This window comes from Pelmatolapia mariae, linkage group LG14 (assembly GCF_036321145.2).
Source record: "Pelmatolapia mariae isolate MD_Pm_ZW linkage group LG14, Pm_UMD_F_2, whole genome shotgun sequence".
Taxonomy (NCBI): Eukaryota; Metazoa; Chordata; class Actinopteri; order Cichliformes; family Cichlidae; genus Pelmatolapia; species Pelmatolapia mariae.
The window spans coordinates 38,403,640-38,431,610 of NC_086239.1; the positions used below are offsets into that span (position 1 = coordinate 38,403,640).

The following is a 27,971-nucleotide window of genomic DNA, read 5'->3' on the forward strand; positions in this document are numbered from 1 at the left end:
AAGTTAGCAGTTTCAAACGGTTACAGATGTTAACAGTGTTGAGAGCCTTAGTGTTTTTTGATGAGGAGATTGTCACACCAAACTTTGTCTACAAGTTGCTGAGCGCACAGCCGGTCGAATTATAGAGATCTGATTGGGCAATCCAGTGTCTGTAAGGAAAATGAACCAATGGGCTGTTTAACAAAACTGTAATGAAAGAGTTTTCACTGCCCTCCAGTGGTGAAAGTAAAGAACTGCAGTGACACGTGTAAAACAACAACAACAACAACAACGCCTGTGGCTGCCCTGTAGTGGGTGTCGCTACCAGTTAGTTTGGATGTTTTACGTTCTCTTGTAGTCATTTCTCTTAATTTCTAACTTTTAATTTATTTATTTTATTACGATTTCATTAATAATGTTGTCGGATGAGTAAAAAAAAAAGATCTCCCCTGTCCTAAACAACAACGCGTTCTTGAAAAGAAACAATACAAATTCATTTATTTTATTTTATTTTATTTTATTTTGTCTCCCCGAAGAGTCATTGCGCTACGTGTCACGTCACCCGGAAGCAGGAAGTGTTCAGGAGGTTGTTTTGAGTTGTCGTGGAGGCTTTGCTGCTGCTGTTGGTCTCGTTTTCCTGTTGGCTCAAATGGCGAGCTTCGCGGGTCCGGGTCGGACCGGTCCGGGACTCCGGTGCTGGGCTCTGGTCCTGCTGATGCTGGCGGAAGCGAGCTGGCCGGTGGCGGCCGTGTCGGAACAGGGGAAGTGGGACCTGGACATCAATAGCGTGAGTTTCCTGCTCGTACCTCCCGCTGTGATTCTGTGCTGGTTCGTTTAGGTTCTGTGATGAACGGGTTGGAGAGGAGAGGAGCTTTGAGCAGATAAAAAGTGTTTCAGCGGAAATTCGGGCGAAGCAGCCGCTAAAAATACCGCTCTGCTTGCGCTGCGCCATAATCGTTACGCCGCTAACGGCTAACGTTAGCTAAAGTGAAAGTGTGCAAGTGGCGCGTTACTCAACACGAACGATCCTGTGATAACCAGCTGCGCCATAAAGGCGTTTGATATCAATAAAATCACACCAGTAACGCGCATATATGTGAAACAGGACGAAACCAGCCGCTCATCTGATGCCGGTAATATGTGATTTAACGTGTGTGTTTGAGTTATCATGAATGAAGAAAGACTGGAGGATAGTTGGTGACTCAGGAAGAGGATTACTAAGGAGGAAGTGACGGCAGCTTTGAAGACTGCAAAAGTGGACGCTTCAGATGACACATGTGGAGGGCAGCAGGCAAAGGACACATTTTGGATCTTGTTTGCTGTATTGGTGTCACCCCTAAGAATTGTGCTGTATTGGACATGCCTTTTTCAGACCATAAATGAGTTTTATTCAATACTAGTCTCCCACTATACAAAAATAAACAAAACCGCTCAATTACTTTTAGAAATATTAGGGGCATTGATCTATCAGCTCTTTCCCATGGCATTAATAATTTACCTACCATTGATGCCTCAGCTTCTATAGACGACCTGGTATCTCACTATAACAATGAACTTATCAACCTCTTAGATACCTTGGCTCCCCAAAAAACTCGAACTGTTTCTTTCTCTCGCTCTGCGCCATGGTACTCATCTGAACTTCGCCAACTTAAAGCTACTGGACGCCGCCTGGAACGTCTCTCCAGGAAAACAGGACTTACTATTCACAAGGACATGTATCTCAGTCATATACAACACTATAAAGAAGCTATTCATCATGCTAAATCTGCTTACTACACCTCTGTTATTGAATCCACTGAAGGAAACACTCGCACTTTGTTTTCTACATTGCATAATATTGTTAAACCCCCAGATACCTTTGCCATACATACACACTCTGCCACAGTTTGCAACGAATTTATGGACTTGTTTTACACCAAGATTGAGAATCTTCATCAACAATTGCCCTCGTCCTTGAAATGGTCAATTGTTCTATCTGCATTTTTTGTCCTTCTCCGCTGTCATCCTCTCTATCCAATTTTGAACTTCCCACAATAACTCAGCTATCTTCCATAATTACTAACTTAAAGTCATCATCATGTAAACTTGATCCACTGCTGACAAATCTTGTTAAACTCTCATTCCCGTCTCTTGCCCCACTGATTGCTAATATCGTACACTCCTCTCTTATATCTGGTTCTGTTCCTTCTTCTCTTAAAACTGCAATAATAACTCCAATACTGAAAAAGAATGGTTCAGATCCCTCCAATCTAAATAATTTCAGGCCAATTTCAAATCTCCCTTTCCTAGCAAAACTTCTTGAAAAGATAGTGGCTGCACAGGTTCATCATCATCTCATTGGAAATAACTTGTACGAACAGTTTCAGTCCGGCTTCCGTTCATGTCACAGTACAGAAACAGCCCTAGTAAAAATCACCAATGATCTTTTGCTTGCAGCTGATTCTGGACTTATATCCATCCTCATTCTCCTTGACCTTACAGCAGCTTTTGACACTATCTCCCACCTTCACAGATTAGCATCTATTGGCATCAATGGTACAGTACTCGCCTGGTTTACTTCTTATCTCTCTGGCCGCTCACAGTTTGTTCAATTACTCCCTCACAGATCAGTATCTACTCCAGTTAATTCCGGTGTACCCCAAGGCTCTGTCCTGGGTCCTTTACTTTTTATCATCTATCTCCTACCCCTAGGTAATATTTTTAGGAAGCATAACATCCAGTTTCACTGCTACGCAGATGACACCCAGCTCTACCTATCCTCCAAACCCACAGCTACTCTCCCACCCACATCCATTTCTGACTGTTTAAGTGAAATCAAGGTCTGGTTTACTCACAACTTTCTTAAACTTAATGGCAATAAAACAGAATTAATTTTAATAGGCACCAGATCAAAACTGACTACAGTTCCAACCAGTCTTTCGTTATCCATTGATAACTCTGTCGTCACACCCTCCCCTCAGGTTAAGAGTCTTGGTGTCATCCTCGTTAGCACTCTGTCCTTCACAGCACATATAAATAATATCACTCGGTCTTCCTACTTTCATCTCCGTAATATTAACCGTCTTCGTCCCTCACTCACACCACACAGTACCGCCATACTTGTCAATGCTCTTGTCACATCTCGTCTGGATTACTGTAATTCTCTTCTCTATGGTTTACCTCATAAATCCCTCCATAAATTGCAGTTGGTTCAAAATACAGCTGCTCGTATTATTTCCAGAACTAGATCCGCTGAACATATAACACCTGTTCTTAAACAGCTCCATTGGCTCCCAGTTCACCTCCGTGTCAATTTCAAGATCCTGCTTCTCACTTTCAAAGCGCTTCATAACCTCGCTCCTCCATATCTATCTGATCTTCTCCATACATACTCACCCCTTCGTACACTCCGCTCTTCTTCAGCTTCCCTTCTGTCTGTTCCACCTGCTCGCCTGAATACCGTGGGACTCAGAGCCTTTAGTTGTTCTGCCCCGAGACTTTGGATGCACTTCCACACCGTGGGACTCAGAGCCTTTAGTTGTTCTGCCCCGAGACTTTGGATGCACTTCCACACCGTGGGACTCAGAGCCTTTAGTTGTTCTGCCCCGAGACTTTGAATGCACTTCCACTTGCTCTACGGACCACACACTGTCTCACCACTTTTAAATCACTACTCAAAACTCATTTGTTTAGAATTGCATACACTTGATCTGACTTAAGCCATTTTTACCTTGCTCAGTTTTTATATTTGTTTTTATACTTTTATGACTGTTTATGTCTAAATTTATCTTACCATGTTTGCTATATATACATTTTTCTTATGTTTTTATGGTATTCTTTACGTGTTACTGTAAGGTGACCTTGAGGGTCTGAAAGGCGCCTATAAATAAAATGTATTATTATTATTATTATTTTTAACCAGACTGTTCAACACAGTCTCAAATCAAATCAAATCAAATCACTTTTATTGTCACATCACATGTGCAGGTACACTGGTACAGTACATGTGAGTGAAATTCTTGTGTGCGAGCTTCACAAGCAACAGAGTTGTGCAAAATACAATAATGTAAAACAAGCAAAATATAAAAATGGCTAATCTAAAAAGTAATAAATATATGTACAATATGTAAAGGTATATACATTACTGAATGCAGGACTTGCAGGACCAGAGGATGCCTGAGGAATCCAGAAGTGGTGCTGGTACTTTTTAAGGACAAGCGTGATGCACAGAGCTGCAGTAACTACAGTGCAATACAGTTGATGAGACAAAACAATAAGAAGTATGGGAAAGAGTCATAAGCAGGTTAGAGAGAGGTGATAATCAGTGAGCAGCAGTATGGCTTCATGCTGAGAAACAGCTCCACAGATGTGATGTTTGAGTCTGTGGAGCCAGAAAAGCAGATGCAGAAGAACTGCATGAGGAAGTGACAGAGAAGTATGAGAGGGTGTTGCAGGACATGTATGAGGAGACAAAGTTTTGTGTGTCTTAACCTCCTAAGACCTGAACTCTTTCATGTGACGCATTTTTATTTTCTCTTTGCTATTTGGGCTGATTGGGACCTGATGAACGTAAAAACAAAGAACTACCTGATTTTTTTATTTTTTTTTTTACCTGATTTTTGTTTCTGAGAAAAATGAGAGCCACATATGAGGACATGTGTTGTAAATTTCGATAGAACAGTGGGAGTATAATGTCCTCGTAAGTGGATATCAGGCCCTTGTAGAGCAAAATGTTGTATTTTGGTGTAGACAACCCAAAATGTGATGTCCACATATGTGAACGCCAGGTCCTAGAAAGTTAAAGGAAAAAATATCTGCTGATAGATCAGATTTTTAATCGCTGTGGGTCTTAGAAATCCTGCATTGGTTGGGCTGTAAGCACAGTCTGTCCACATTCTGTGCATATCTGTTTGGTGGGCCAGTGTTTGTTACATGCATTAGTCTGCAGAAGACTGTAAAGCTGTGACTGTGCACTGGAAAACCAGACTTACAGTATGAAGGTTAATGATAAACCAGACTCATCAACGCTGCGGGTTAATATCAAAGCTGATACACAAAGACAACACTGTACCACTGTTTTTAATCTGCACAACCAGCAGTGGTGTGGAATTAAATACACAAAGTTCCCGAACATTGTAAGCCACGTTTCCAAAAACAGGAACATGAACCACTGATGTTATTATCAACTGCCAAAGCGAGGGCCTCAGATCATTGGTTAACAGCGAGAAACACGATAACAGGCATTTAATCTCCCAGCTCAGGGGCTGAAATTTATATTTCCTTTAATGCTTCACACAGGGGGGCTGCAAATGAGTGTTTTTAGGAGTATAGCGAAAAATAGTTTTATCACAGTCCTGGTGATTTTCCTTTGGTGGAACTTGTATGCAGAAAAACCCTGAATTTATCCACTTTAGGGAGGGACCACGGCTGGATCGAGGTCACTGTGTTTGTGGGCAGCTGGAGATATCGGACTGGGACTGCTTACAAAGACAAACAATAAACCTACAGGTTACAGGCTTTAGTCTCCCAGGAGATGAGTAAAGATAATAATTAAAAACTTAGATTCAAGTCTCACAGCAAATGTGACCCTTCAACACATTTTACAAGTCATGTAAAAACAAAGCCCACCTTGTGTTAGCTGTGAGGTTTTTCACATCAGAACATAATAAAACAGATATGTAGTCCTGACCAAGTGATGAAAGTGTTTAAAAACCACAGGATATAAAAAATACATGAATGATTGCTGGTCAGGGTCTCTACATGTTAGTATTTATGAAGGGTATGTTGTGACTTATCTTCACAATTACAGCGGTCCCTCGCTGTAACACAGTTCATCTTTCGTGGTCTCGCTGTTTTGCTGATTTTTTTTTTTAGTGCAATTTTGCATGCTTTTTTTTTTTTTTTTTTTTTTTTTTAAAGCGCATTGTGTTGTGCGTCCTGATCGGCTGTAGATCGTTGTTGATCTCCTCCGTGCCGTCTCTCCTGTACAGTACAGAATCGCTACATCAATCGCTAGCAGTGTGACTCTAGTGCTGTACTGTATGTTTGTAAGTTTTCTCCCCGACAAACACGACAATGTGGACGAAACAGACGGAGACGTCTGTTACCCACCAGCTCGTAGCTAGCCGGGGTTCAAGCCTCACTAGAGCCGGCGAGAACAGCGAACTCCCGGCACATGGTTTTCAGATCCCCCGCGGTCTGTGCCTACTCAGGTTAAACATGATATAGAAGTCACTTAGATAACTTAAAAATATTATTGTTTGGCTTTGTTTTACTGAAAAATCGGCGTGGCTGAGATTAAAGTTATAATTTTCACACAGCTGAATAAACGTCAAACAGAAAACTGATTAAACAGAAGTGTGAGATGGTCGAGAGTTTACTCCGGTGTCCTGTTATATTTTAGATAGAAAGAACAGACGGCCGAGTTTATTAAACTCCACCGAGACAATCTGCAAATGTCATTAAAAAGTTTAATAAACTGTCATCTTGTCTTTATTTTTAGTTAGCACATACCTTAAACACTGAAAGCTGTAAGCTAATAATAGTTATATAAGAGCAGATGCTGCTGGTGCAATAAGCGTTACGTTTTACTTCCAATGGACACATGATCTGATGAGTCGACTAATTGCAAAAATAATCGGTGACTAGTCAACTATCAAAATAATCGTTTGTGGCAGCCCTAGTTGTGACTTTATTAACTGTCAGAGATTAAAAATGGATTTTTTTTTGTTTGTTTCAGGATCCCCTGAAGAAGGAGATGTACTTCTTCTACAGTAAAACTCTGTTCAATAACAGCATGATCAGTCTCAAATGTAAGCAGATGTTTCTTCTTTGTTAAATCTTTATTTTACAGAGTTGGATAATAAAGTTTGGGTTTGTCTGCGAGCACTGAGACAAGTCCAGTTTATGTTTGCTGTGCAGGCAGAAGCAGAAACTGTAATGTCTCTGAAACAAAAAGCTTACTTAAAGTGGACTTATTAAACTTTATTTTACAGAACATATCATATGTTCATATTAAATGTAGGCAGACACTTTCAGGTTTACCTGTGTGTCTGTCTGAGAGGACAGAAGCTCCACCCACCCACTCTTCAAATGTTTTGTTAATGAAGGACAGCCAATCAGAAGAAAGCTGACTTTGAGCATTGGTTCAGAAACACTGGGACAGAAACAGTCAGGTTAAATTTATGAAGTGAAATAAAGAAAATAACAAGTGGAACAGCATTGTGGCCTAGAAGTGAGTTAATTTGGTTTGTTTGTGTGTGCAGTTGTATCAAAAGACTGCATCTCGTCTCCCCTGAGCCTGGACATTTCCTGGTATCTGAGGAGTTCGCGCTGCAATGACGAAGTCTTCAACCTGGACGTAAGACGCTCTGCTTTCTTCTCTGGAAACTGCTTATTTGGAGTATTCGCTACTTCCATGTTTTGGACTCCTGTAAACTTCTACAGATGATCTGAGTATTTTTTTTTAACATTTAACTTTGTCGCACACAGACGCTCAAAAACACAGAGTCCGAATAAGAACATCATTATTGATTAACAGTTAGGGTTGGAAGTTTGTGGACAGTTTTGCCTTTGTGCACTACTCCGAGTCAGACGTTCAGCTTTAAGGGTTTAACAGACGTATTAACTCCAACCATTATTCATTGAATAATAAAAATAATGGGAGAGGATTAGTAAAGAGGTGATATATAACTTGACCCAAAAAATGGATCCTCGATGCACATTTTTTGCATTAGTGCTTTATTTATGGCTCTGACCACACAGGCTCCAGTTTCTCAACAGCAACACTGATAACACAACATCAGCAGTGAGGATGATGTTGTCATTGTTTAATTCAATTCAGTTTTATTCATGTAGCACCAAATCACAACAACAGTCGCCTCAAGGCGCTTTATATTTTAAGGTAGACCCTACAATAATATGTACAGAGAAAAACCCAACAATCATGTGACCCCCTATGAGCAAGCACGTTAATGTGGAGTCACACACAAACACACACAGAAACACAGCGAGGAAGCAGAGGTGATCCAAGCGATCAGCGCTTGTTCCTGTCGTCACCTTTAAAGCAAAGCACCTGATCCACCAGCTTCAGCATGAAGGAAGGAGAACTCTGTAGATGCTTCATCCACACAGAGAAAAATTACAGAAGTTGCATTAAAATATGCAGATGAGCTGTAAACTTCTTCTGATATGATAAACTGTCTACGGCAGTGATACCTGCAAGAAGCAGGGGTGAATCTAAAGGTGGGTATGGGGTGCATAAGACATATTTATTTCCAGGATGTCATAACATTCTGACTTAAAGTGAAAGAATATATTCTATTAGTTAATTTGCATTCATGTTTTAAAATACAAACACAATGCTTTTTTTGAAGGGCAGTAAAACTTTGGCTCTGCTGCAGACGAGTTGATGCAACACTTCTCCAACAGGAAGTGTTGCAAACCTCAGAGAATGTTGATATGCTTGATTTGACACACACACCCCACATATACGTGTAGTCTGATGGTCTGCGGGTGAAGACTACAAAAACGGTGTCCCTACCCCAAACCTTTGGGCCTCGCTGCGTCTGTCCTGCTCTCCTTCTGTTTACACTCCACACAGGAGCGTTCCCAAATAATCAGGATTCAGTTTTCACGTTTCATTTTGTTTTTTCTGTCATCTAGTTGCTTTCCCACTGAAATGCAATGAACAAAAACCACAGTTTTAGTTGTTTGTTTTTTTATACTCATAATCCTCGGATTGCTATAAGTGTGACAACACTGAGTCTTGTCTCAGGATCCAACATGTCAAATGATCACATGTGTGCCATCTGCAGGAAAAGTGGGCTCAAACCTATTTCATGTCGCCCGACGTCAAGAGAGAAGGAGGAACTGGGTTCTATTCTTCACACAAGTATGATAAAATCCACTGTGGCCAGAAGGTGAACACAAACACGCGCACACACACACACATAGACAGTGCAAATACTGAATGAAGTGTCTGTGTGGTGATTGAACGCTAACACGGGCGTGTTTGTTTTATGACTCAGTTCAACCTGAATCAATCTGAGCTGATACATCCGCTGAAACCACTGCAGCAGGCACAGGTGAGCTTTTTTATTCTGTTCTTCACAATCAAAAAATCCAAACACCTGAAGCACTACGGCCCTTTGTCTCTTCAGCTAGCTTCAGCTCTGTGTACTGACTGTACTCTCAGTTTGACCCTTTGAGGTGTGTCTCAGACTGCGAGTGTTTTACATGCTCTGCAGGTCTGATGAGAATCATCATGGTCGCTTTGCTCACACACACTTTCTGGTTTGTCCGGTTGGTTTAAGCTGCTGTTTGTATTTCAGCCAAGCACAGAAAAAGCTTCAGGGAAACGAAAGAGAGAGGTTCCACAGCCAAAGGTGAGCACATCATGCACACGCACGCGCGTTGGGTATTCATATCTTGTGGGAACAAGGATTTTGGTCCCCACAAAGATATGAATGCACATTCACTGAGCATAAAGGGGAGCATGCAGGAAATGTAATTGCATGCCTGAATAAATACACAGTGTCAGACCAACAGTTGAATTTCAGGGACGTTTATGTGCAAAATAATGAACAGCAGAAGCTGAGATAACCTCTTTCCACGCTTGTAAAAACAGCTGCTGCTCTCAGCTTCACCCTCCACACATTTGATTTGTCACAGATTGTGCACCCTACCTCACGCCCTTTCTAACCCCACGCTCCTGTTCCTCATCTAGGATCAGTATGAGGTCTACACTAGTTTGTGCCCCTCTGAGCCTGGGTTTGTGTCTCTGCCCGGTCTGGAACCAGGGCTCTTTCACATTTAAGGAAATTATGTTGATAATAAATTTAAATAATAGTGGGAGCAGCTGAAAGTACCTTTACTTTCTCTGCTTTGGCAGCAAACAAAGCTTTGTGATGTTCTGATTTGTGTGTTTGCTTATCTGTTGTCTTCAGTTAATGGAAGAACAGGAAATGATGTCAATGTTGTGCATGTTTTAGACCAAATTATGAAACGCTTCATGGGATGAAGTCACTGCGGTGTTCTTACAGTATTTGCTTTGTCATATTTTAAGTGATAGAATTTTGTTCAGGCACTTTTTAAAGTATATTACATTTTTTAGATTTTTTGTTTTGGATGTCAGATATTTTGGTTTTTCACAGTGGAAACAGCACAGGTGTCATTAGCAACAATAGAAGCACCTCTGTTAGAGCAGGTGTGCCACTTATATGATCTGTCAATATTAAAAGAGCTCTGTATGAGTCATGTAAGATTTGAAGATATAATGTAGAATAATGTAGGAGAACAGATGTGGATGGACTTTGTTATTGGTCACGTCACTGATTAAAGTTATTCTGGTTATTTTAAATCCATAGATTTTTTTTCTTCTCGAGTGTTTGAGTCTGTTTAACTAACATTGTTCTTCTTTGTCTCACAGCCAGCGAAGACGAACGAAACCAACAAAGATCAAAAACAGGTCAGCTGCTATTCCTGAAAGATTATCTTGTGATCCCAGGATATCCAGATGGAGGCTTCTTTAAATTGATGTAAAAGCTGCTCTCTCTCCGCTGTTGCTCAGGCTGGGAATCTTGGTTTCGATGCGGTGGCTCGGAGCTGGGATGACGGACCCTACATGTTCATCCTCAAAATCGAAGACAAGAGCCAGCTGTCTGATCCCAACAGTCAATGGAATCTGAAGCGTCAGTGCACGCTCATACATAAAACACAAACACAGACAGCTGTCTGCATTAGTCTCAGGATTAGTTAGTCGAGAGCTGGTCCTCAATCAAAAGCGTAAATCCAGGGGTGTTGAACTCCAGGCATCGAGGGCCGGTGTCCTGCAGGTTTTAGATCTCACCCTGGGTCAACACACCTGAATCAAATGATTAGTTCATTACCAGGCCTCTGGAGAACTACAAGACATGTTGAGGAGGTCATTTAGCCATTTAACCCTGGAGAACCCATGGGGTCAGAGCCGACCTCATTGGTTTTCTAGGGAAACCATGGGGTCAAATTTGACCCCATGGGTTCTCCAGGGTTAAATCAGCTGTGATGGATCAAGGACATCTAAAACCTGCAGGACACCGGCCCTCGAGGCCTGGAGTTGGACACCCCTGGTGTAAATGAAACTAAACTGGTGAAAAACAACCATTTAAACCTGCTTCTGTACAACAAAAGAACACCTTTGATTTGGTTTTTCTCAAATCCAGCGTCCATAACATGTCCAAACTGAAATAAAATGACCTTTATGTCCTTCAGTTTGTTTTAGAGTGAGGCTGATTCTGCCTGTTTTTTGGGGGTTTTGTTTGTTTTTTGCATTTGCTAATGGAGGCTGATTGGTTGAGTAGAGGACTGTAACATGGAGCTATGTTGAGAGGAGTTGGATGGTCTCTGCTCTGATGTTCAGTGAGCAGAGGCTACTTTAGATAATGCTTTTAGTCTCCGTCTGATACCCACTCTGTTTGTATTTACAGTCCAGATCAGTATGAAGGGTCCACATGGCTTTATATCAGCGTCCGAATGGCCTCTGATGATGGTAAGAGCAAACACGCGCACGCAGAGAAATTAAAATGATATTTATTTGCTCAGGTATTTAAAATGCAGCAATAAGTCATTTACTTCCTATCGTTCCTTTCTTCCAGTTCTACATGGTGATGTGCATCGTGTACGTGCTGCTCGCTGTGCTGTGGTTGGTTCTGTCTGCGTGTTACTGGAGGGACCTGCTCCGGATTCAGTTCTGGATCGGAGGCGTCATCTTCCTGGGCATGTTGGAGAAAGCCGTTTACTATGCCGAGTTCCAGAGCCTCAGAGATGAAGGCGTGTCAGGTAGATGCAGACACACACAGGCGGTGGCCCACGTGGTGCGCGACAGAGCTGTGATGAATATCCTGTGTCACGTGTCCTCCTGCAGTCACCGGGGCGGTGGTGTTTGCTGAGGTGCTCTCTGCAGTGAAGAGGACTCTGGCCAGAGTGCTGGTGATCATCGCCAGTCTGGGATACGGCATCGTCAAGTGAGTTTCACAGCTGTTACTGACGGTTGGCGGGTGCTTTATATGTTCCCACTGTGAGAACCTCCTCTGTAGGAGAAGGAAGGACCAACTCTGAGGCTGATGTGTCTGAAAACCTCCAGCTGTGTAGTTAAAAACCCAGCAGCTTCGCTGAAGCCAGTTAGCAGATTTACGAGCCTAGTGCCGGTAATGTTATGCACCCGTTTGCCACCAGATGGAGCTGTAGCCCAGCATCATCGTAGAAAAATACCATAAATGTTAATTTAGGCCTGGAAATTTTTTTGTTGTTGTTGCAAAAAAGTTGTACTGGGAAAAAAAAAGCTTTTTGTGACATTTTTGTCTGGTGGTGTCCTATGTGATTGTACTAATGTGAAATATGTGCTGTGGCTCCAAAAGGTTGGGAAACCCTGTTCTATGTAATCAGAAGTCTTTGGAACCAGAGGAGCCCCCTGCTGGTCTTTAGAAAGAGTGCAGGTTTGAGGCTCTTATGCGATGGTGTCACTTCGATCCAGAGTGCTTCGTATTATTTTGAATCCTCTACGTAAAGGAGAAAGTCTTACCTTTAGTTACATAATAATAGGATATAATAATTGCTTGTGTTGAGTCTCCAGTCAAGTCTCATAAAATAATCAAAACATTTTGCTGACTTTGCTCAAAAATACGATTTCCTCCCTGTTCTGTTCTGTTCTGTGCAGCGTGCAGCGTCACATGACATTACTTTTAAATGCAGACCGCTGATGCTATCGTCAGTTCTGCTGATCCAACCAGAGGACTGAACGGACTCCATTAAAATTTATATCATGCATCAAGTAAAGTTAGATAACCCAAAAAGAAATGGTGCAAAACTCCATCCTCAGATCAGTGCGGCTACATGATTGGGTTACAGGTTGTTGTTTTTTTTACCTGGCTCAGAATCGATGTCATGTCAAAAGTATTTTCTTTGCATTTTTTAAATTTCATTCACTAAACAAAAAAAGTTTGATTCCAGCTTTAAACAAGGAGGAAGATAAGAGTCTCTGTAGCAGATCCCAGAACTTGCTTGTGTTTCGCGGTTTAAGGGATAACCGCCATGTTTGCAGTTGGGGAATCCTCCCATAGATTTCTATTAATGTTACCACTGTGGAAATGCAGTCAAGCGGCGAACTGAAAGAACTTTGAGATCCACTGAAAGTGTTTCTGATTCCATCCATCCATCTCCTTCTGCTTATCCGGGACGGGTTCGCGGGCATAGAAGCCTAAGCAGAGAAGCCTAAGCAGAGAAGCCCAGACCTCCCTTTCCCCAGCCACCTCCTCCAGCTTGTCCGGGGGAAGACCAAGATGTTCCCAGGCCAGCCAAGAGATATAATCTCTCCAGTGTGTCCTGGGTCTGCCCCGGGGCCTCATCCCGGTGGGACATGCATGGAACGAGGCATCCAGGAGGCGTCTTTGTCAAATGCCCGAAACACCTCAACTGGCTCCTTTCGATGTGAAGGGGCAGTGGCTCTACTCTGAGCCCCTCCTGGATGGCCGTACTCACCCTATCTCTAAGGGAGAGGCCAGCCACCCTTCAGAGGAAGCTCATTTCTGCCGCTTGTATCGGCGATCTTCGTTCTTTTGGTCACTACCCACAGCTCGTGGCCATAGTTGAGGGTAGGGACGTAGATCGACCGGTAAATTGAGAGCTTCGCTTTTATACTCAGCTCTCTCTTCACCACAACAGACCGGTGCAGCTTCTGCATCACTGCGGCCGCTGCCCAATCCGTCTGTCGATTTCCCGCTCCCTTCTCCCGTCACTCGTAAACAAGACCCCAAGATGCTTAAACTCCTCCACTTGGGGCAGGAATCGTCCCTGACCCGGAGTGGGCACTCCACCCTTTTCTGGCTGAGGACCATGGCCTCAGATTTGGAGGTGCTGATTCTCATTCCCGCTGCTTCACACTCGGCTACAAACCATTCCAGAGCGAGCTGGAGGTCGTCAAACCAACAGAACCACATCATCTGCGAAAAGCAGAGATGAGATTCTGAGACCACCCAAGTGAAAGCCTTCCGCTACTTGGCTGCAACTAGAAATCATGTCAATAAAAATTATGAACAGAATCGGTGACAAAGGGCAGCCCTGGTGGAGCCTATCACCCACCAGGATCAAGTCTGACTTATTGCCGATATGTGGACCAATCTCTTGCAATGGTTGTATAGGGACTGAATGGCCCGTAGCAATGGGCCAGACACTCCATACTCCCTGAGCACCCCCCACAGGACCCCCCGAGGGACACGGTCGAATGCCTTCTCCAAGTCCATAAAACACATGGAGATTGGTGGGCAAACTCCCATGCACCCTCAAGTATCCTTGTGAGGGTAAAGAGCTGGTCCAGTGATCTATGACCAGGATGAAAACCGCATTGTTCCTCGTGTATCCGAGGTTAGACTAATGGACTAACTCTGCTTTCCAGCACCCTGGCATAGACTTTCCCAGGGAGGCCGAGGAGTGTGATCCCCCTGTAGTTGGAACACAACTGGGGTAGCTCAGGAGGTAGAGCAGGCCATCTGTTGATCGGTTGGTGGTTCGATCCCTGGCTCCTGTCTGCATGCCGAATATCCTGTCTGCATGCCGAATACTAACCCCCACTTGCTCTCCGATGCATTCATACTCCCATCGGAGTATGAATGCGTATGAGTGTATGTTAGTTAGCACTGACAAAGCATAGAGTGCTTGTGTGTATGGGTTTTTGTGGCGTGTTGTATACAGCGCTTTGAGTACTCCAGGAGAGTAGAAAAGCGCTATATAAGAATCAGTCCATTTACCCTCTGGTCACCTTTCTTAAAGGTGGGAACCATCATCCCGGTCTGCCAATCCAGAGGTACCGCCCCTGATCTCCATGCAACATTGTAGAGGAGTATCAACCTCTGGCTGAGGTTGATACTCTGGAACTCAGGGCGGACCTCATCCACCCCAGGGGCTCTGTCACCAAGGAGTTAACTGCCTCAGTGACCTCGCCCCCAGAGATTGGCAGGTCATCCCCTTCGCCCAGACTCTGCTTCCTCCACGGAAGCAGAGGCAGCAGAAGACGTGCCAGTGGGATTAAGGAGGTCCTTGAAGTATTCCTTCCACCGCCCAACGATTTTCTAAGGCAAAGTCAGCAGCGCGCTCCGCCCGCACTATACAGTGCGCACTATATAGCACCGCTTTCCCCTCCTGAGTCGCCTGACGGTTTGCCAGAATCTCTTCGAGGCAGTCCAAAAGACTTTTTCCATGACCTCTCCTCCCACACCTGAGTTTTTGCTTCAGCCACTGCCCGAGCCGTGTTCCGCTTGGCCTGTCAGTACCTATTAGCGGCCTCCCCCTTCAGCTTGGTGCCTCCCTTCACATCTGGTGTCCACCATTTGGTGCGGGGGTTACCACCACGACAGGCACCAACCACCTTGCGGCCGCAGCTCAGTGCAGCGGCTTCGACAGTGGAGATGCTGAACATGGTCCATCCGGACTCAATGTCCCCAGTCTCCCTCAGAATGCTGTTGAAGCTCTGCCAGAGGTGTGCGTTGAAGATCTCGCGGTCTGGGGCCTCTGCTAGGCGTTACCAACACACCCTCACTATACATTTTGGCGTGACAGGTCTGTCCAGCGCCATCCCTTGCCACCTGATCCAACTCACTTTATATAGCGGTCATTATCTCCAGATACAGTTCACACACACAGAGTGACGTTTCTCGTTTCTCTCCTGCAGGCCGAGACTCGGTGCTCTGCTGCACAGAGTCGTTGGCGTTGGTCTGCTCTACCTGATCTTCTCCATCATCGAGGGAATCTTAAGAGTCAACGCTGTGAGTCCCAAGAGCACTGCAGTACTCTATGTGTGTGTGTGTGTGTGTGTCTGACATGTTTTTCTCTGCAGGATCGAGCAGACACCAGCAGTAGATTTTTGTGTGACATAGTGCTGGCCTTCACTGATTCCTGTGTTGTCTGGTGGATATCCTTTAACATGTATTTAGAGAATCATCCTCTCACGCTTAATTAATTTTTTGAAAACTAATTAAAATCCGTCACACATAAGTGCACATAAATCACTGAAAAATGTATTCATAACCACACTGTCAGGATTTAATAAAGAGGCATCGGAGTGGGGAGGCATCTTTTTGTGTTTGTAGGAGTTTTCCTCTCAGAGTCATCGTTTTGGGAGGAGAGTATTGAAATGAATCATACCGAGGGTTTTTCTTAATTTAATGCAGACAAGAGTCTCTTTTGCACCTGTTGTGGCCGTGTTAGCTTCCATTAGGAACGTTAATTTATTTGAAATGTCAGAGCGAGGTGTCAGTGCATAATTGGTTTGAGTGGACGGCTCAAAGCTGCGAGCTCCGTGCCAAAGCTTTGGTTCGGTCCTGCAAATCTCTGCAGGCTTAAAGCTGAGCCCCAAATGTTTCTGCTCTGCTCGTTTGAACTACATGGAGCTAAACTGGGTGTCAAATGCATCCAGGGAGCATCGGCAGTGAAGGTTTCTTTTTCCTGTTTCATGCCTTTTCTTGGACAAACCACTTTTCTTACAAGATTTTATTTTATTTAGAAGCCTGAGCCCTCGTCAGTGGCAGGTCACCAAGTCACCAAAAGTCTTCGACTGTTGGGGGAAAAGTTACAGCAGTCAAAATGAAGTAAAACACACCAGACGTATAAGAAATAGCTGAAAATAGTCCAATCAGATAGAAATAACAATAAGCAAAATGAAAACGTCAATGAGGTAAAAATGGACCATCCAATAAACTAAAATAAGCATAAATTAAAGTAAAAACTGAATTTATAATAAAAAATTCAGCAAAGCAAAAAAACCCACAGAATTCAGCTGACTTTCTTAATATTTTATGACACATTTAAGTCGAAATTTAAAGTCCAAACGAAGCGGCTGTTTCAGCTGCAGCCGCCACAGGGCGATAAATCTCTGAACACACCGGGTCCTCTTGTTTGTTTTTCCCTGCTGGGGGATGTAAATGCGTCCGACCCACTAAAATATCCGATGATGGAGCGACATGAGGGATGATGAATAAACTCCACCCACCTGCTGCACCCTGATGAGCAAAACAAACCGTTTAGACTGAACAGAAGCTGTTCGCTGTGCTGCATGTGGGTGGGCTGTGTGTGCATTTCTCTTCTTCCTCTCATCCTTCTCTTTTCTGTTTACTTCCTCCGTTCTTTTCCTTCCCTTCCTGCTTTCTTGCGTCTCTCCTCTTCCTCTTCATTTTGTCTCCTTCGCCTCATCCTCCGTGTCTTCTCCTGTCTTCCTTTTCTTTCCCTCTCCAGGCTGAAGATGATGTAGTGCTCCTGGCTGCTATTCCTCTGGCTGTGCTCGACTCTACCCTCTGCTGGTGGATATCCGCCGCTGCACCTTCCCCCCTTTCTAGTGAAAGTTTGGCTTTCTCTCCCTTTCTTTTTCACTTGTTTCTACCTTGCTGCTTTGTTACATATTTAGCCAGAGCTAACTGATACATGGACCCTTGAATCAGAGGTGTCCTTAAACATCAGAGGGTCCGTTTTGAGAGTTACCCTGAAGCACCAGGAGAACTGAAAGTGTGATCGGCACAGAGAAAATCAGACAGGTGCGTCTGCTGTTGGGTTGTTCCTACCTGTGCAGTGCAGGGAGGAAGTGGATGTTAGCTGAGTGGGACAGAGTTAAAGTATTAAATTGTCCTGCGTGTGAAGTGAATGTTGCATGAAAGGTTTCCGTGTTCCTCTTGGTGAAGTTCCTTGACCGTGTCGTCACATCTTTGTGAGCCTGATTCAGACGATGAAGCTGCTGCGCCTCAGGAGGAACGTGGTGAAGCTCTCGCTCTACAGACACTTCACCAACACGCTCATCTTTGCTGTCATAGGTATTTAAAGTTCTCTTTGTGTTTAACATTTTATTTTCAGGTCCTTGTTTTAAGGCTGTGATGTTTGTGTGCTTTTTAGCGTCGGTCATCTTCATCATCTGGACCACGAAGACCTTCAGGATGTCCAAATGTCAGTCTGTAAGTACTTCAGCGCTTGGATTCAGTTAAAGCTGCTCTCCAGCTTCTCTCTCTTTCATCTTGCTTTCATTTGGTTGGTAAAATTCATTGGAAAATATTGCTGAATGAACTGCTGAATCTCTCTCTCTCTCTCTCTCTCCCTGCAGGACTGGAGGGAGCTGTGGATAGATGACGCTTTCTGGCGTTTCTTGTTCTCCATCATCCTATTGGTCATTATGTTTCTATGGCGACCGTCAGCCAATAACCAGAGGTAGGATGCTGTTTTGGGGTTTTTTTTAATCTCCAGTCTCCAGTTTGTGTCTGTAAAGTAAAGCCGTGTCCTCTGTGTCTGTAACAGGTACGCCTTCAGTCCTCTGGTGGATGAAGAGAGCGATGAAGAGGAGAAGGAGCCCATGATGAACGACGCTTTTGGTCAGAATGCACACCTGCCTCACTTCTCTCCTCTTTCTGTTTAACCTGAGATGAAATGAATCCATTAAAATGGATTCGTTCGGTTTATTCTTCAGCTCCATGATTCACTATTCATAATAATCCGTTATCTGATACTCTGGCTCAGTTCATCCTCCGTCTAAGGCGAGCTGTTTTAGCTTTTAGCCCTTTAAGCCAGCCTTTTTCTGATTGGATGCTCCTCATTAACAAGAGCTTTGAAGAGCAGCTGTTACCTCATTATTAGAAACTCATTTTTAACACGTTAACGATGTTAAATATGTTTCCATCATTGGAACAGGAGCCATGCTGCACATGTGTGAGGTACCTCTGGTAAATGATCATCTACGTTTTATTATTTTTCTCACGGTTTGTTTGTTTTTCACCCCTTTGTGTCTCCAGAGGGGATGAAGATGAGGGGCATGAAGAATGAGGCCAACGGCTCAGCCAAAGCTAACAAAGTGGTGAGTCAGAGGAATCCGAACACCGCCAGACATCAGCCAGTGTTAGTGGTTTGGTCACAGAGCATTTGGATGATCTGTTTGTACAGGAACCTCGCAGCAGCCGTGTTACTGGTCAGATTGTGGCATTAAAATGGTCCTAAAGGCACCAACAGCACAAACACAGTCCAGAAAAGCTGCTAAATAAAATGCAAACTAATGATTTATTTAAAAAAATTACAGTAATGAAGGAGGAAATTAGCTGTGGAGACAAAAGCGTATTTCTTTGTATCAGGCTGTAAACGTGCTTCATTTGTGCTGTAAAGTTTTAACATGACCGTCTGCAGCTGGAGCCTCCGGTGGACGTCAGAGGAACTGCAGCTTTTGGTCCTCCAGCGTTATCTTAATTTTTTAGGATCCGTTGAATGGATTAGAAACTAAAACTTCTTTTTCTTATTTTATATCCTTTTTTTTAACTTTACTCACCAAAGTTTTTACTAAACTGATTATTGTTCAGTGATCGTAGCTGCTTATTTTACTGTATTCAATCACAGTTTCTGTAACAGCTGATGAACCCATGTTTAGTGTTCAAAGGAAAATCTTCTATTTGCATCATGTAGCATCATCCCTCATGTTTAATCTCCTTAGGATGAGGACCTGAAGTGGGTTGAGGAGAACATCCCGTCATCTATGGCAGATGTGTAAGTCATCACGAACGTTAATCAGTGTGAATCTGCTGATTATTGTAAATCAGAAACCTGACACTGAAAGTGTTTTCTCTTCCTCGCAGCGCCCTGCCGCCCCTGCTGGACTCTGACGAGGTAAACTTTCACTTCACTGGAAAAATTTGACGTCACTTCAAACGTAAAATGAAACTTTATCCGTCACTGTGGAGAATTTGGAGCACAAAGGCACAAATGGTACCCGGAGTAGACTCACTGGGATCTTACCAGTTGATGGTTTAGATTTTTTTTTTTTTAAACTACCAAAGTTATTTAAGTTTAAACTTTATCACAGTTTGAAAATTGTGTTTGAGGCCGCTAACAGATAAATAATAAATGAGACATCATCGTTACTGACAATAACCTGCAAGTAACAACAACATTACAACAAAGTTAAGCAGCACGCAGCTTTACCACCTGGGTCTGTTTATCTGCGTTAAAGAGAAATGCAGGAAGTGTCTCTGGACATGAGAAGGCCCGAAAGGTCCCCAGAGAGTGTGGGTCCCCTCATGGGCTGCGAGGTATCGCATTTGAGCCATCAGAGGTCATTTATAGTCAATAAACTGTTTCTTTTCCACTTTGAAATCCACAGGAATATATCATTTTTAAAAGTCACATCTTTTATACTTTAGAGGACAAGGTGCCCAACTCCTCTGGGATCAGGTCCAAAGTCAAGCAGATGTTTCTATGATAAACTATGTTTCTATTATAGAGGCCTTTTCGACTTTGGTTTTAAAATCAACTTTAACATATTAGATATATTTGCATTTAAAAGAGAAACTGAAACAGTGGAACGAAGCCGCAGGGTTTAAATAGTGTTTTCATTTCTGGACCTGTGATTCACCCTGAAACTCCACGTTATCATTATCACTTTATATTAATTTGTGAAGGAAAGCTGTGGTGGTTTGGCTGGATCTCCCTCTGGAGACCACAAAGTGTCAAACTGTTTTCACCTGCAGTCTTACTGAGTTTACTCGAAGAGCTCAGTGAATAAACTCGAACTTATTGAGAAACACACACACACATTCTCGTTTTCATGTTTTGTTTGTGAGGACATCTAATTTACATAATGCTTTCCCTAGCTGCTAACCCTAACCATCAGATATGAATGTTTAATCCTAACCCTCAGCCTGGACCTTTCCCTAACCTAACTGTAACCCTGACTCTAAAACCACATTTTGAGTCTCAAAAATGCCTTCAGACTCGTGAGGGCGGCCACTTTTGTCCTCATAAGTCACTGTTGGTCCCCACAAGTTTAGTAACGTTCCAATTTTTAGTCCCCACAAAGATGTCTAGACAGGTACTCACACACACACACACAGCTTATGAGCAGCAGGGGGCAGCAGACCCACAGTAGACACCCTGTGCTGCTGGGTACGTCATACTGTTGTTTATCGTCCTCTGTGTTGTCATGGTGAGCAGAAAGATGTGACGCGACAGACACACGGGGTGTGTGTGTGTGTGTGTGTGTGTGTGTGTGTGTGTGTGTGTGTGTGTGCTGCAGCTGTTAATGATCCTCTGAATAAAAACAAAAACACATATTTGTATTTTTTCTCATCATTGTTTGTGTGATCAGTAAAAATCCTCCGGAGCGGCCTCAGACTGACGTCCAGCAGACGCTGCGCTCGTTTTAATATCCGTTTGTGTTTTTCCTCGTGTCCTCTGTTGGCTGTTCATTCAAACCATTTTCCAAATTATTTACTCTCTCGTCTCCAAACCGAGCCTCTTTAAGGCGTCCGGCAATCAACAAAGTGCCTCTTATGTAAAATCAATTTCTTACATAAGCGGCCATATGAACGCAGAGGGGTATTAAAACCCACAGAAGATATGAAGTGTGCACACGCTCTGTGTTCCCCGCAGGGCGAGCGGGCTGCGTTCTGCCAGCGAGGATAATGGACGTGTACGTAATGAAGCCGGCTCATCAAAGGGTTAAATTAAGGGGAAATAATGCCTTTAACTCCCTGCTCGTCACCTCCTTTTGGTAGATTATGTAACGCGTCCTTGTTATTTAAGAGATAAATGAGGGCTGAATCTGAACCTAACCTGCCTGTTATGGTAAATTACGCAATTCATCACGATTGAGGAGGAAATTCTGCCTCACCTGCCGTCACCCTGCCACTTTGTGTTGTTTTGCTACCTGAATAAATCCTGTTAACCTGGATTCTGGCAGCCGAGCCAGCGTGTGAAGATTCCTGCTTTGTTTGAAACGCTCGGCGCTCTTCAGTGTCTCTCATGAAAACACGGAGGTGAAGACAGAAGCTGCTCTCTGACCTTCCTTAATCCCTCAGCCTGAAATAACCTGATGTAAAAGAGCTTTTTAATATTTGTAAATGGTGCTGACCTCTGCAGTTTGTCTCTCAGAGAGTACACCGAGCTGTGCTGTCAGAAAGGCCGGTTCTGAGCAGAACGTTTAGGCTGTAGATCCACTCAGGACCATCGCTGTTTACGTCCACGCTGAGCTCCACTGTCCTGCTGTGGAAACATTTTGACTGCTTGAGAACATAAAGCAGGGGGTCACGTGGGACCAGAACCACCAAAGGGTTCAGTTCAGCTCGCCGGGCTGAGTCTGCAAAAGCTGCAAATTTCAGCGAGGTCAACTCCAGTAATTTTAAAAAAGCACAAAATTCCCCGTGTGGCGATGCAGGAGTGGAACAGCCTGCAGGCGATATTCCAGCATCGAGTCAAAAGGATGTAAATCCTTCCTAAATCTGCCTTTCTGTAAGATATGATATCGATGATTTTCAGGAGCTCTGAGGCCGTGCGTCTGCTCTAAGGTGGACGCTTCAACAGTCTGTGGGCAGCTTCATTCATTATTCAGCCCTGCGCAAACTTCACCTTCTCACTTCGGTTAAAGCTCCTGAAACTATAAACGTGCTGGTGTGTTTTCTGTTGCAGGAAACGATGACGACGAAGTTTGAGATGTCCAAGATGGAGTAAAGCACAAAAGAGGAGCTTTTTTAAAAAAAACCAAGAGACTGTGGCATCACCAAGAGGTACGCCCACGTGACGAGGAGGAGGGAGAGATGAAGCGATGGATGAAGGAGTGAACCGATGGGAGCGAGAGCTCACTGTCGACGTGTGATTTCATCCCTGAACTTATGAGCTTTGTAAGCCTTGACCTGTACATACGCTGGGAGCAGAGTCGAGCGGCAGCGATGCTCAGATCCTTTTATTTGGTTCTTTTTATTTCCTGTTTGTACTTATACGCCTCTCTCTGTATACTCTGCATACACAAACAGTATATTTTGACAGATTTAACGTTAAATGTTTTGTGCTTGTTGGATTTTTCACGTTTACACGCGCAGGTTTTCTCGTCACTCTGCGTTGTCACTGCAGTGGGTTTTGGAGGCTTTTTTGGTTTGTTTGGTTTTTTTAAGATGAATGAAAAATTTGTGTTTTGATTTCTTCAACCTGCAGAGACTTAAATTGTGAATCATAAAAGTAAAATGTGAGTAAACATCGAGTATTTCTGATGAAGCTGAAGTTTGTCTTTCATGCCAGTTTTGTGTTTTCGTGCAGCTTGTTTAATTCTCATTATTAATTCATAACTTAACGTCCTTCCTGTGCTGAGACGGCTTGTTTGAGTTTGACGCGTTCTGCAGGTTCCGGTTCAGATGCCGTAAAACGTGCGACGAGACCCCGACGCACAGGGTTTCGTTACTGCACAGAAATGAGCAGAAAAACGAAACGGCGCGGTCTGTCTTTGGTTTTAGTGATAATTTAGGTTTATTCTTCGATCATAATGCCAAAAATCAGACCTCAGAGTCTGGCTGGGGGTAAAATCATAGACTGTATATAAACGATGCTTTCATAAATGTTGGCGCTTTGGCAGCCATGTTGTCTGTTTGGAGCCAGCGGGGACTGTATTTGGATGAGAGCTGAGGTGCCGCATTATTAGCTAACATGGCTAACACGCTCACATCACAGACACCTGCTAATTAGCGCTGAGTCACATCCAAATAAAGTCCTCGACTTTCACTCAGACTTCACGGTTACTACAGTAACCTCACGGCAGCCATATCATTGGTCAGATGATGTCATTAAAAAGGCTCCAACAGTACAGACTGGGTCCAGAGGTCCAGTTCAGGGACTGGAATTAGCCTGGGTGCCAGGGTGAAGCTGCCTGTGGCAGTTTTTAACTTGTCGATTTACTTGTTTCGGCTCCTTTTAGTGTTTTCTGTCAGACTGTGAGAAGTTTAAAGCTAGTTCTGCTGGTCCTCTGCCATAAGGGTTTCACAGCAGGTGGTTTGATTTTGCAGATTTACGCTGGATTCCCTTCCTGATGCAACCTTACTGGGGAATTGTGGCTCTGGCTTGACCCAGCGACCTTTCTCCTGCCAACTGAATGTATGTATCACAGCCCCGTGGAGCCCCTGTCAGATTTTTTTACAAGTCTAAAAGAACCTGGCGAATACTCAGACACACCAAAGTAGTAAATTCTCCAAACTCTGGTTGTATCGACAAATTTATGGTCATCTACCTGGAAGGTTTATAGTCTGCATGCCAGAGTATTCCTGTGCAAGACACCGAACCCCAAGGTGCTCTCAGATGCATCCACGGCAGTGTGAATGTTAGAAACGGTGCTTGTGTCAGTGAGACACGCTGGATGAAGCCCTTTAGTGTGCAGTGTAAAAACCAGTTCAGTCACCACACTTGGTTCACTGTCACGACTTGTTAGATCCATTCTTGCCCGATCAGTGTTTCAGCCTGTTGGTCGCTTTGTCGGCTTCTCCTCGTCCAACCACCGACCAAAGATTCTGGGTCAGATTACGATACGGGAATTTTCCTGCCCATGAATCCAAAGTTTCAAGATTTCTGCGAACTTCAGATCATGTTTGTTTTGTGACATGGAGCTCCATCATGCTGGAAGGTGCACAGATTGTCAGCAGATTGTTCCTGTATAGTTGCAGGAAGTCGGTCTCTGAGGATTCTTTCAGTATATTTCAAATTGATTTGTTTGCCGGTAAAATTACCTCTGGTTAGTCTTCACTGCATAAGAGAATTTTTTTTTTTTTAAAGGCAAAGTGTTTGAAACGAAACTGCCGCTGACTCACTTTTGGAGCCTCGAGTGGACCCTGGAGGAACTGCAGCTTTTGGAGGACTTGGCTAATGAGTGATGTCACAATGGCTGCATCCATCTTTTATATTCAATTCAGTTTTATTTATACAGCTCCAAATCACAACAACAGTCACCTCAAGGTGCTTTATATTGTAAGGTAGACCCTACAATAATACATAAATAGATAAACCCAACAATCACATGACCCCCTATGAGCAAGCACTTTGGCGACAGTGGGAAGGAAAAACTCCCTTTTAACAGGAAGAAACCCTGGAGGCTTCTTCCTGTTTCCAGATATCCAGTCTGTGCTTCAGCCCCGGGAAAATGTCTCATATTCAAACTTTGCACCATCTTTTTATCTGTCTGTTCGGCTGCCTGCAGTGTCTTCTCTCTCAGGCACACACACTCCTGACACAGCCCTGTGTGTGTGTGTGTGTTTCAGTTAAAGTGTTGACGCTGACTTGTCTGGATGGACTAAATGCTCCATGAATCGCCCGGATCAGCTGCAGGAAAACTCTCCCTGTGTGCTACCCGCTCCCATCAGCCTGCAGCGCTCGCTCGCTTTCACAGAAATCAGCTCCACTTTCAGCTTTTTCTCAGTGAGGTTTGAGGCTGGACTTTTATTTTGGAGGGCTGCTGATCCCGAGTCATATTCAGTGTTTTGTGTTTTCTTACATAATGCAGCTGCTCTCATAAAGTGGACCTACAGCAAATCCTGAGCAGATAAGACGGGTCTGACAGCGAGCATTGTCTCATTTTAAATCCAGCGAGCAGCAGCTGTTACAGATGAAAAGTGCGTCACATAAATAAAATCCATGTAATGCAGGCTTTGAGCATTACACTGGAGTATGTGGCGCAGCGTTCGCGCAGCAGAGTGTGATTACGGGGCCGTTAAATTTAGATGAAAAGTAAAAACCAAACATCTGTTCCTGCTGAACTGTGGACGCAGGAGTCGCTCAGAGTCGTCTGCGGCGATTAAAAAAGTGTGTTTTTATATCAGCAGTGATGTTGGGGAGCAACTTTGTTTTCCACTTCAGTCTGTAAAATAATTTTGCTGTTTGCTTTGTAAAAAAAATCAGAAGTTGTTAATAAAAAGTAAATTATGAGCTTTGTGTGCCCCTAAATTCTGATTTTACACACATATTTCAATTCGTATGTGTTTATTGATATTTGCATCTTATGACATTTATTGTTTATTGGCTTTATTGGTTGTTCTGATTGGTTGTCTAATGACTTTTATACAGAACAGACTACCCGTCTACTCCCCTCCCTCGAGGGGGATAACCGGGTAGTCCTCCATGGAGGATGCCACCACCACCATCTGCTCCTGGATCTTCCAAACAAACTCGGCCCGCACCTCCCGGATCCCTGCAGAGCTGCGTTCTCTGCCCCCTACTGTGCACCTGTGACTGCACACCAGCCCACTCAACCAACGTCATCACCAACTATGTCAATGACACCACCGTGGTTGGGTTCATCTCTGATGGAGATGAGACAGCGTACAGGGTGGAGGTAGAGAACTTGTCCCGCTGCTGCAAAGAGAATAACCTGAAGCTGAACGTCTCATAATGGACGTCAGCAGGCACAGACAGGTCCACTCAACTCTCACTGTAAATGGAGAACAGGTGGAATATGATCTCACCTGGAGTAGGGCTGGGCCATATCATACCGTTCACGGTAATAACGGTATAATGTTGGGCAACGATAAGAAAATGAAATATCGCGATAGAATATTGGTAAAACGCGCATGCGCAGTGCCTTTGTTTTCATACGCACACTGCAGACAAAGCATGGCGGCGACAGAGAATGAGAAGGGCGAAAGCAGATCGTTGAATGAAACAGATGAACCAGAACTGGTTTGTAAAAATGCGAAAACTTCAGTGGTGTGGAACTGGCTTAGCTTTCGTCCGTCAGATACACAACAAAGCACTATAGAAGCATGTAGAGCATGCTAGCGGGCCGTCGTTATTACCGTGTTTTTTGGAAAATACGGCACACTTAAAATCAATCCATTGATTTTTCTGAAAATCGACAGTGCCCCTTATAATCCCGTGTGCCTTATGTATGAATTCTGGTTGTGTTTACTGACCTCGAAACGATTTTACGTGGTACATGGCGCTCGAAAATCTGTCAAATGTTTCAGTACGACTTTGCTAAGCTACGAAGCCGCACAGCTTGATGGATTGTCGAAGCATTACGGCTATCGTAGGCAGGAGCCTCGCGGAGTGATACATCAGCGAATAGTTATCAGCTATTTAGAAACAAAAAAAGACACTTTGTATCCATAACAGCAAATGAACTGTACAAGAGAAAATAAAAATGCTATTTATGGTCTCCTCACAACAATGATAAGAAAAATAAACTGGGCCAATATGGCATGTCTGTTAATACAGGGATACACATGTTAATGTGATCTCTGGTCTCCCACTCAGAGACACAGGTCTCCGAGTGTCCAGCATTCAGACCTGAGGACACTCATGTGAGAGAAAATCTGCTCACACAGATATGTAGAGCCAAATACTGTCAATAAGGCCTCTGCAATGTTCTGAAGACAGTTAAACTTGTCAGGTAGTGATGTCCAGCAGGTGAAAATGCAAGCTCCATGAACACGCACAGCTGTGGATTCCAGCTGTGTTCGTAGTTCTGCAAACTTTGACCCCCACAGAGTCGAGCTTTTCAGTTCAATCAGCTGCATTTCGATGTCACATTAACTGGCATTAACTCAGCCAGTTAATGCGAGACAAATCCAGCTGCTCATTAAAGCTTTCTGGTTTGATCAGAAAAGAAAACATTGGTCCATACACCTGAAAGTCCCGAAAACCCATTGTGAATTCTGTCTCAGTCTACGGATGTATCCGTGTATTTCCGCAGTGCTGATGCTGCGCTGAGCAGACAGCTCCTGAAGCATTTGAAGTGTCGGAAGGTGGAAATTTCAACATCGCTTGAAAAAACTGCCAGCTAGCAACGTCCCTCTCACCGGTAGGCTAAGTTATTTTTAGCCAATTACAAGCTGAATCTGATAGTTGGGGTTGTTACCTAAGATACCGTCATTAAGAAGCGGCACAACTAATGTGTCTATGCGAGCTAATTTGCGATGTGCACCGCTGGCCCGGCCATTTATTTTTTAATGCACCTTCTCAGATTAACTCCCTGCGTGTTGTGCCCAGGGCTGGACTGGGACAAAAAAATGGCCCGGGCATTTTGACTAGAGACCGGCCCACCAGGTATTAAAGCCATAAAGCCTTTGAATGAAAACAAACACTGTTGTGACAGTGATGTACAGTCTTGTTGGTATACGTATGATTTCTATGCATTTTACATCAGATAAAAACTTTGGTTGTAAGATTCAGATAATTATTTATTAAAAGCGAGACATTTTAAATGAGAATAAGAAAGTATT

At 43.7% G+C, this 27,971-nt stretch overlaps 1 protein-coding gene across 2 annotated transcripts; it reads left to right on the forward strand.

Annotated features, from left to right (window-relative positions):
• The first annotated feature begins 442 nt into the window (after positions 1-442).
• Positions 443-22,985, forward strand: zgc:162698 (Transmembrane protein 87A-like). Of its 2 annotated transcripts, none has more exons than XM_063492713.1 (21): positions 443-766; positions 6,698-6,770; positions 7,224-7,318; positions 8,775-8,879; positions 8,988-9,044; positions 9,291-9,344; positions 10,388-10,426; positions 10,529-10,649; positions 11,424-11,485; positions 11,592-11,775; positions 11,861-11,960; positions 15,659-15,752; positions 17,218-17,286; positions 17,678-17,786; positions 17,866-17,924; positions 18,071-18,174; positions 18,262-18,335; positions 18,753-18,814; positions 19,439-19,491; positions 19,581-19,611; positions 22,408-22,985. In XM_063492713.1, the coding sequence occupies exons 1-21, from the start codon at positions 629-631 to the stop codon at positions 22,447-22,449; spliced, it is 1,725 nt and encodes a 574-aa protein (XP_063348783.1). In that variant the 5' UTR covers positions 443-628; the 3' UTR covers positions 22,450-22,985. The 2 variants fall into 2 exon arrangements, with proteins under 2 accessions (XP_063348783.1, XP_063348781.1); XM_063492711.1 differs by lacking the exon at positions 17,218-17,286 and adding an exon at positions 15,824-15,898 and having other exon boundaries at positions 449-766.
• The last annotated feature ends 4,986 nt before the right edge of the window (positions 22,986-27,971 follow it).

Excerpts from the sequence above, each read along its gene's own strand:
- zgc:162698 (XM_063492711.1), top strand. The coding sequence starts at position 629 with ATGGCGAGCTTCGCGGGTCCGGGTCGGACCGGTCCGGGACTCCGGTGC. Across the intron at positions 8,880-8,987 it reads AAATCCACTGTGGCCAGAAG|TTCAACCTGAATCAATCTGA; the intron begins GTGAACACAAAC and ends TTTATGACTCAG. Across the intron at positions 11,486-11,591 it reads CCGAATGGCCTCTGATGATG|TTCTACATGGTGATGTGCAT; the intron begins GTAAGAGCAAAC and ends CCTTTCTTCCAG.